This window comes from Dufourea novaeangliae, unplaced genomic scaffold, assembly GCF_001272555.1.
Source record: "Dufourea novaeangliae isolate 0120121106 unplaced genomic scaffold, ASM127255v1 scaffold419, whole genome shotgun sequence".
Classification (NCBI taxonomy): domain Eukaryota; kingdom Metazoa; phylum Arthropoda; class Insecta; order Hymenoptera; family Halictidae; genus Dufourea; species Dufourea novaeangliae.
In genome coordinates this window covers 14,415-24,791 of record NW_015374306.1, presented here as the reverse complement: position 1 = coordinate 24,791, position 10,377 = coordinate 14,415, and the positions used below count along the sequence as shown (strand labels likewise).

At 37.5% G+C, this 10,377-nt stretch overlaps 1 protein-coding gene across 1 annotated transcript; it reads left to right on the top strand.

The window, feature by feature from the left end:
- Nucleotides 1–774: 774 nt before the first annotated feature.
- On the top strand, nucleotides 775–3,388 carry LOC107192794. The gene is made up of 2 exons (XM_015582131.1): nucleotides 775–1,137; nucleotides 3,065–3,388. Exons 1-2 carry the CDS (start codon nucleotides 775–777, stop codon nucleotides 3,386–3,388), a joined length of 687 nt encoding a protein of 228 aa, XP_015437617.1.
- The last annotated feature ends 6,989 nt before the right edge of the window (nucleotides 3,389–10,377 follow it).

The window sequence follows — 10,377 nt, the reverse complement described above, 5'->3', positions numbered from 1 at the left end:
GAATAAAGTTTCTTTTGAAGGGTAACATGTGTAACGCAATATTATTTAACGGTAAAATGCAAAATAGGGGGAGATAATCTACGCAGCGCTGTGGAAACTGGGATCAAGTCAAAAATTTGTTCGTTACTGAAAATCGTTAAGATTATTCATGAATCACAGAAAGTGGTGCCTACACAAAAATGTATTTGGATCCATTTTTATTTATATATTTACTCGAATTTCGGCAATGCCCTTTACAATGTATTTATAGCAACAGGAACATGATTATAACGATCGTTACATTTCATGATATGATACACCTAATCAGTCGCAGATTGCAAGGCTGTAAATAACGCGGCGTTTATTGCAACAGGCGTCGCCTAATTGTACAGTTTGTAAACATTAATGCAGCAATTATTCGAAAGACGCGGGTCGTCCGTTGTTTGAATTATGAATCAACCGAGCTGCGCGGCATAGATTTTCAAAAAATCCGCTACGAAATAGAAGGCTCGCCCGTTGATTACGTAGCGCTTCACCAGAGCGGCGAAAAACTCTGGACAAAATATAAGCTGCCACCCCACCGTCGAACGTGCGTACGTACGTTCGATTGTTTACACAATGCCATATATAAGCTGGAAGCACGAGAGTTTGACAATCTCAGTTCACTATCTCACGCCAATCGCTAACATCGTCTTAGCGAAACAGTTCGTTCCGTTTTAACGGGCAGTTCCGTGCACAAGATACGATTAGTGTCAATTCCGTTGGTGTTTGTGCGAATTTAGTCGAACTACGAAAATGTTCGTTTCGCGTTGTTGCCTGTTCACGTTCGTCCTGGTTGTTGTATCCGGCGCTCCAAGGAGATCACCTAGATCGACCGTGCCGGTCTGGCATTCGCCGTGCGGCGATGAAAGCGAAACGGAAGCCGCGGCGTTCACGAATCTCAACGAGGAAGTGGAAACTAGTCTGAAAAGTCTGAAGCTACAGCACAAAATGACGATGGACGAATACTTGAATCGGGACTACGATTACCTGTACGAAAGGGTACGGATCGGTGTTCACGAGCATCAGTACATCCCCAACTGGATCCCAGGCAAGAAAGATGTGAACATGATCAAGAGGCTGGTCAACGCCAAGCCGCAAATGGTAAGTTTATCCCGTGTTTGTAACCCTATAGACTCTCGTGGTTAATTTTCCTGCCTCTCGCGGTAGTGGTTCTGGCATTACTTTTGAATGTCATACACGTCGCAGGCTTGTTAAAGTATTAGGTTGGTGCACTAGAAATGTTATTTTTTCGAAAGGTTCTATTTTATAAACGATATAAATTAATAACCTCGCTATTATTTTATATTACACAGTATGTAGAAAATAGTATTTTGTAAGAAATACGTATTTGAATAATGATTGTAAAAAATTTTGGAATATTCGAGAATATAGAAATTTATTATATCTAATCGTTTACTACTTAACTACGTTAGTATATCAATTTTTCAATATTCTTAACAAAAAGAAATTTATACTTTGGCTTTTACCGAATTGACATGAAATATTCTAAATAGTGGAAGTAGGTACTATTAAAATCATACAAGGAGTATCTCGCTTATCCATCTTAAAATTTAAAAAGAATCGCCTTACGCCGAACTTGAACTAACATAGGCAATATTTTATGCGCAACTTCGTAATACATACTATTGCACTTGTTTCTCTCGCCACAGAAAAAGAGTTCGAATATTCCCGAATATTATTTATATTAATTTCTAAAAATCCCCAAAAAAAGTTTGTAAATAAGGAATCTACCTCAGTAGAATTGTTTCGACTGATAAGAAGAAAAAGCTGCGGGTCCCATTTGTGGATGATCTCATTGAACTTCCTTGAGGTTATAATCGTCCTTTGTGCGGCGACGATTAAGAATGCGATGGATGGAGTCGCGCGCAATTTCAGTTCGCGACCAGTTGACCAAATTCGTCGTTGCAATTAATTAACGCAACGTTAAATAACAAATTTTAATGAGACGGTAATTATTATAAAGTAGCAGGCGAACAGAAGCGTGCTAGGTTGTTCGGGGTTTGCGCGCGCAATGCAGGTCCAAGGTACATACCGCTCATGTTAGCCGGGTCGCGCGACTGCGTAATCACGCTTGTCGTTCGCCGCGATGCGTGCACTCTGATAACGCACCCGTGATAATATCCGTGGTATACTCCCTGATATTTACACTTCCCCTCTCTCCTACGCCGCTCTCTAAAGTCATTCTGCATCAGCACGTTCCTCCGACACCACGGTCCTTGACACATTGCACAGACATTCTCCTACTGTTAGAAGCGAGTTCTATTAACGATTAAAGATTAATTTCATGTTTTAATCATTTAATGAAAGTGTGATATAGATAGTGATGATAAAAACGTTTCGTGCAGTATGCAGAATATTTTGGAAGTAGTCTTCTTCGAATTTACAGTTCTGTTTTGTATTAAATCGCCCATAAGTGATAATATGGTAATAGGAGCAAGTGGTATATCGTGTTGACTAAATCTTTGCTGTAGACTATACTATCTAAACCACCTGTATTAAGCCTAGGCAGTGGACTGCTAATCGAAATTGTAATTCTGTAAGGATTTAGACACCATTCGATTGTACACTACATATTATAGTAAAGTAAAATATATATGTTGGTAGTAATATTCATATCGATTTACATACTTAAATTCACACGTATATAATTATAAAAATATTAAATCCCTTTTAATAATTCTATATCGACTTCTAATCGTCGTTTACGATTTTTTTTGAGTTATTGAATTAGAAAGTATAAACGTCTGAAAAACTATTCTGGTTTTACTTACTTTAGATATTTGAAGATATTTGTTACTTTCTGATGTTAAAATGAATATATAAAATACATGTACTTTCAATTCAGAAACATCTGGTAGAAATCAGATGGTTCAATGATCCGTTATTGCTTAAAGTTCCTGGCGAGAGTTATAATTGCGATTAGCTGCATTCACGACTGTGTTGTCGTTCGTGTCATATCGCGCACGCCTGACGCCACCTTGAATCACCGACAGAAATAACAGAACGACGATTTGTCTTACAGATCGCTAACCACTTCCCCAAGTTACACGTGGACCTGCAGAAATTCGCTGTTGCGTTCGAGGAACTGGTGGAGGACGAGACGAACTCGAGGATCCACGATGCTCTGAAACTGACGCAATCCTATTTAATGATGATGCTGTGCGAGGTTGAAAGCCATATCGTTACTCTGCCATCCCTTCGAATTCCATTGCGAGTAGAAAGGAGCATCATGAGCAGCACGGAAAGGGAACCCATCGATGACACCAGAAGACTCGTCCGCGACTGGGGCGTGCTTCTCAAGTACAGGGACTATCTGCACGCCTGGAGGCACGTTTTTAATTACTAGAAAGTATGTATTAGGGAAAATTGTATCGTGTGGTATCCGCGTGCGAAAATGAAGCGCGACGTGTCCATGATTTTGCATGACACCATCGACGAAAACGATGCAAATTGATTTCGAATGCATCGATGTAAATTGATTTAGCACCTATCGCCGTGCAATTGCTACGAGTCGTGGAGACGTGTCACAACATATATGACTAGCACAACAGCTGTCAAAGTCATTCGTGATAATCGCGTGAGATAATCCGAGCATTGCGAAACGAGCCTGGCCGATATCGCCGGTGATTTTACTTATTTATTCACGAAATTATTTATTACGGTCACTAATCATTGGAGATAGTATTTATTATTTAATTCCTGGACATTGGAACTATTTATTTTAAATATTAGCTATTTATTGAAAACCATGGTACCTTCTTCGTCTGCCTTTAGAAAGGTGATATATGACATGTGATATATTCTTCGAGAAAATTATTTTGTATATTCCTGACGAGCGATCACTATTAGTAAATAGGTATTTATGAAAGACAATAATTGTAATAAAGTAATATTTATTTTATGCAGTATTATAGAACAAATGTTTATATTGTATATACCGAATAATGTATTTATACATATTATAATTAATAATTTATTATCAAATTTTGTAATATAATTCGTAATTTAAACAAATGTACGATGTATTATATTTTATAAATCCTTCATTCCCACTGTTGTACCTGTCGAGCACGTGCACTCGCGTGATAAGTCATATGTGGTTTCTAATCCTAGGTTGTGTCATATCGCGAATTCTTCTCGAAGCGTCGCGTCGTGTTCTTGTTGTTATGTCGTTATGACTATATTATAACGCCCGCTGAATTTGAACTTCGCGAAAGAATAGCGTTTGCAACGTATTGTATTTATTGTACATTCAAATTATTTTTTCCCCTTCATACGGTCAAACGTATTGATTTTCTCATGGGATCATATAAGCAGTCGAATTTCGTTAGCATCTTATTTAGAAAAAACGCATTCGACGTTTGTGTAAGTTTTTATGTTATTGGATCTCCAAGTAGATTTTCGTCAATGAATTTATCGGAGTCTTTTGCTATATTTTCATATGTCCTGATCCTTCATCATATTAATATGACAGATTCAATATTAATGCATTTTATTTTTGTCAAGTCTAAACTTAGGTTCACAATATTTTAGTACAAAGCATAAGGTACTAACTGATTTCCATTTACATCTATTTTCGCATACTTTTTTTTCATTTTCTTTCTACATTATAAATGTAGTATTATTATGAATTTATTTACATTATATAAAAGATTCTCATTTTTTATATTTTCAATGTTGCATTTGGTAAGTTGTAAAAATTTCGAAAATTATGTTAACTGTAAATGAATATACTACGTGAGTGGATTGCAATCAGAACCCCCTAAAATTTAACATTCCCGGCCCCCATTATTTTTACTGCTTCCGTCACGCCCCTCCGCTGCACTGGGTCTTTTATATCCAGACCTATTTTTCTATCTTATAGGCTCCCAAAAAATCTGAATAAATTCGAGAATACTTTCCAGGGTCTCTACTCCATGATCCAAAAGTTTTTAAAGTTTTTTTAATAATAGTCTTTTCGATCGTTTTGTAAATATTTTACCGCGAAATTTCGCTTGTGCCATGAAAGACCCAGGAAAGTCACAGAGGCTTAAAAGACAAATATTTCAAACACTTCCCTGAGCAAGCAATTCTGCCAGAAACCAGAAGCATAAAATCGTCGATATTATAAATGTGTAAGAAATTGTATTATAACGCAAGCAACTATATATTATATATAACTCATATTATATTTATCAATTACATCGCCGAAGACTTTTATCCCTAAACTCTTCCTTCCAAAACGCACAATCAATTCAGTAGATCTAGTCTTTTTACCGGGGACGCCGATAAAATCATTGAATCATTTCAGAAATATTTGTTGTACATACCTATGTTTGACAATATTTTGAAGTCCCGGATCGTTATCGCTCATACATTATAAAATCTTAAATTTTTTGCAGCATTAATATAAGTGGAAATAACTACACAGATATTACTGTACATCCAAATGGCGTCCGTTTCATGTTCTATTTCAATCCGAATGTCCTACTTCCATTTTGAAATTAAACTTCTTCTCAGAACTTAAATTTCGGATGTTCTACAAACGTCCACCCTCTGAAAGTCTTACGAATGTTCGCAGGCTATAAATTACAGATGGTTTCGTTTAGTAATTTTGGCTCCATTTCATTCCGTGAAAGGTGATGGATCCCCATAAGCAAGGTGTCATTCTTTAGAGAATCAATAGAGAAGTGTAACGATACTACCCAGATAGCACACGAACGTCATATGTACGTCAAGAGAACGTACATTCGGAGGATGTCCCAAAAAGGTCCACATGTCCCCCGTACGTACTCGTTAAGATTTTTAAATGCCTTAGGAAGGACCTATTTACAAAGTGGAATGTCCCGCGAACGTCCTGTGTCAACATTTTCAGAACGTTTGCCGAGTATGTAAAAATAACTTGTACTTTTGGGGACTTTTTGGGAACGTTTAAAGAGTTTTTAAAAACGCTATGGTAATGTCTTGAAAGGCGTGTATGAAACGTTGCTCAAATATTTAAAAGTACGGTTAAATATTATTTTGTGCAAGGTGATAGAAGGTAGGTTAGATTGATTTTATTTGTTGAATAAATAAAAGATCAACTTTCCTGCGATTTCTGCATTTAATAAAAAGTAGATCAAATTAGTTCCTGTTAATAAATAAAACGTTAAATTTCCTGTAAGGAATTATAATGAAAATATAGGTCTGGGGGTTATGTTCTGTGTATACATTGTGTTTATTTTTATTTTCAAAGCAAAATACTGATTCTGTGTTGGTTATAGGCAATTTAAAGACAAAAATATTTTTCCAAATTTCCTAAGATTTCAGCACAAAACCACTAGTGTTGTTACACTTCTCTATTGATTCTCTAAAGAATCACACCCTGCTCGTGGGGTTCCATCACATTGCACGAAATGACATTGAACCAAAATTACTAAACGAAACCATCCGAAATTAAAATCCTACAAACATTCGTAAGACTTAGAGAAACGGACGGTCCTAGAACATACGAAATTAAGTCTTGGGAAGATTCGTAGGACTTCCGATACGGACGTTTCCAGAACATCCGAAATTTAAGTCGTGAGAACATTCGTAAGTCTTTCAGGACGGATGTTTCTAGAACATCCGAAATTTAAATCTTACGAACGTCCTAGGGATGTCCAAAATGGACGTAGGATATTCGGATATAAACTGGCCATGAAACAGACGTCCTTTGGATATACGGTGCTACCTGGGTGGACAGTGGTCTTGTGCGGATACCTCAGGAAATTTAAAAAACATTTTTTTTCCTAAATTGTCTCTAACCATACAGAATCAGTGATTTGTTATCTTTAACTGTCTCTAACCAACACACAATCAGTATTTTGCCTTGAACATAAAAATAAACACAATATACACACAGATCATAATTTCTAGACCTATATTTTCATTATAATTCCTTATGGGAAATTTACTCTTTTATTTATTAACAGCAACTATTTTCTACTAAGTGCGGAACTCGCAGGAAAGTTAATTTTTTATGTATGCGACACAAACCAACGTAACTTACATTCTATGTATTACCTTGCACAGAATGAAATCTAATCGTAACTTTAAACATTTGGGAAATGTTTCTTATACATCTTTTAAGACATTACCATAGCGTTTTAAAAACTCTTTAAAAGTTCCCAAAAAGTACAGACAATGTTACTTTTACACATTCGGAAAACGTTTCGAGAATATTGACATAGGACGTCCTTAGGACGTTCCACTTTGTAAATAGGACCTTCCTAGGACATTTAACTATCTTAACGAGAACTTAGGGAGTACAATGTGGACCTTTTCGGGACATCTTCCGCATGTACCGAACGTCTGGAACATACGTTTTCCGGACGTACAAATGACGTCTTTGTACTACTTGGATAGTAACGGACAGACACTTTAGCTAAAAGAATACATACACAGATATACGTGCTTTGAGTAAGCTTTTAACACTAGGTTTACGGGCACTTATCGTGTAGGTATCTCCACGGCACGCATCAACGAACCCGCAGATTTTCTTTAAAAAACAACTTATTTTATATAATACACAATTTATGATGTCTGAAATTAATGCATAGCTATAGAGATAGGTATACCACATAGAGAATTTCAAGGTTAGATAGCATTCGAAATGCGTCAAAATGACGCGTCCCGTGAACCTTCATTCGATTGAATGAAAAATAAAATATATGGCCCGTTTTCCCTTTAGCGGCCAGAAAGAAAGGTGATACTTATGAATTTTTTTTTAAAGAAAGCCAAGAAGATATGGTGAAGACCTTCGTCGCCTTTATTTATTATACATACAAGTAAATAAAAAAATTTTATTTCAATATTCTTGCATTGTAGTTGACGCTAATCGTGTCGATCCGAAAACAAACGGTACCCATTACATATAATGTAAGAAGTTATTAACCGATTTTTGTAATTCTTGTGGCATTCGTTTTGTAATTGAATCAGTTATCACATGACTTACTACTCAAAATTTTGAAGCGTAGGTACATTATTTTGAGATTCATATCTCTTCATTATGTTCATAATTACATCTCTTAGTCAAAACTCATACCAAATAATGCGGCCATTTTAGTTTTCCTACTTGATGATGCATCATACGATTGACGTTGGAGTAACATTCAATAATCTTTTTGAAATTTTCATTTCGAACTACATATGTACTCTACATCAAGATATTGTAGACACCGTTTGTACAGTACAATTTAGAATCAACACGATTAGCGCCACCTACAATTTCCCACGCTGCACGAATATTGAAACAAAAAGTTTATTATTTCTTTTCTACATTCTTTTAAAAAAATTCGTAAATGTCACCTTTTTTCAGGCCGTTAAAGGGGACAGGAGGCTTAATATAACAAACGTTATCCTATATTTACATCTTCAATATGTAGAATCACTTTTTGGATTGTATCACCTGTTTAAATTTTGCATTCAAAACATGAGTCTGGCGACTTGAACAAATACGTATGACGCGGCGAATAGAAGCAACAGAAGTGTGAATTGACGTAAGTCGGGAAACACAAGTTGGAGGATTAGGCCTTTTTCATTATGATGCTGGAAAACACCTGATACCCACGAGTGTCCGACCATAAACAATGATTTTAAAGGATTGTATCAGAACAAATTGGATAATCGAGAGCTATACTGGACAGGTCACCCATTACAAATGCGTATAAGCACATTATCTTACCGCTTTTAGTTTAACATTCAGATAAAATTGTACTGTATTTGTTACATGACATAACAAAGATACCCCAAATAATTGGAAATATTCATGTTTTCTATGTTAAACCAAACAAAGTGCACACGCTTCTAATAATAATCTAGTAACATCAATTTCTGTTTATTTGTCTTATAAAAAGGCAGCGCAAATTTCATTGGATCCAAAAGAAAAAGCAAAGAACTATGTATACTAGGGTGGCTGTTATTTTCGACCTTTAAATTTTTTCGCGGCATCCCGCAGAATAGTTGCAATTAATAAAAAAATAATCTGAGCAAAATTTGAGTTCGATAGGGTAATAGATACAATTAAATACTCATAAAATCGGTTTCTTTCGATTATCTTCTAAATTATTGATTATCAGAAAACGTATGAGACAAGACTTGTTTTTCCTACGACGAACGGTTTTCGAAAAAAATAAAAAAAGGCTGAAAAGAACTAAAAATTTTTTTCTCAATTTTGGAAGTTGTAGTGTGTTTTGATTATTCTTTATCAATGAAAACTAAAAAAAATGTGTATGTGGCGGCACTACTTCCTACATTCGCCATCAGAGGTCTACCGAGTTGACACCTTTCCCGCAACTACCTGAAGCCTTCCTCGTTCGTATATATACGTCCTTAACCGACCATCGTATATCCCCGCGTCTAAGGCAGGGTCTGCTAGGTAGCCTTACTGACCAATCCACTAGCAGGCCCAGGACGAAACGCTCCCTCTCCTTTCCTTACTCACATTTTCCAGTCAACCGATTACCGCCAAATTGGTGACCCCGACGAGAGCATACGCAGCAGACGAAGGAGACCGACCGACAACGAGGAGCAGCCTTACAACGCAAGAGACACGCGCCTACCAGAAGGATGGACGGGACATCAGTTTACAATTGCCGAGACTACGTAATCCCTCTCCTAGGATGGCCATCAGCAACGCACGGAGGAGCACGCGGCGCCACGATTTTCACCCTCCCAATGGCCACTCTAGGACAGCAGCATATACGGCTCGATAAGGTTCCAAGGCGACGCGCCTGGCCACGACGATCCTGCATCTTCGGCACGAGCAACGTGCTCGCCATTCAGGGTTTTCCTGTAGCTGGACGACAGCAACAGCGCCTCAACAATATCCGCTAGGATATGACGCAGAGTCAGCGGACGACCAAAGCGCTACAACTAACGTAGTTTCACACAGATCGTCATCGAGTGGGCACCGATCACAACGTCCCCGTCCTCGCTGGTGGTACTCAAAGGATTCGACACGAACTGACATTAGGAAGAAGAACTCGCTCTGATATCGTTCATCACTGGCAAGGGGGTACTGTGGCGGCACTACTTCCTACATTCGCCATCAGAGGTCTACCGAGTTGACACCTTTCCCGCAACTACCTTGAAGCCTTCCTCGTTCGTATATATACGTCCTTAACCGACCATCGTATATCCCCGCGTCTAAGGCAGGGTCTGCTACGTAGCCTTACTGACGAGTCCACTAGCAGGCCCAGGACGAAACGCTCCCTCTCCCCCCTCTCCTTTCCTTTTCACATTTTTCCAGACAACAGTTTGCCGCCAAATGTATTATTGAGTTTCAACCCTAGAGGACTATTCTTAGGAAATTAAAAAACTTTTTTAAAAAGTGTT

Coding starts and splice junctions, on each gene's coding strand:
- LOC107192794 (XM_015582131.1), top strand. CDS start 775: ATGTTCGTTTCGCGTTGTTGCCTGTTCACGTTCGTCCTGGTTGTTGTA. Junction 1,138..3,064: donor AAATGGTAAGTTTATCCCGT/GTTTGTAACCCT, acceptor TTTGTCTTACAG/ATCGCTAACCACTTCCCCAA.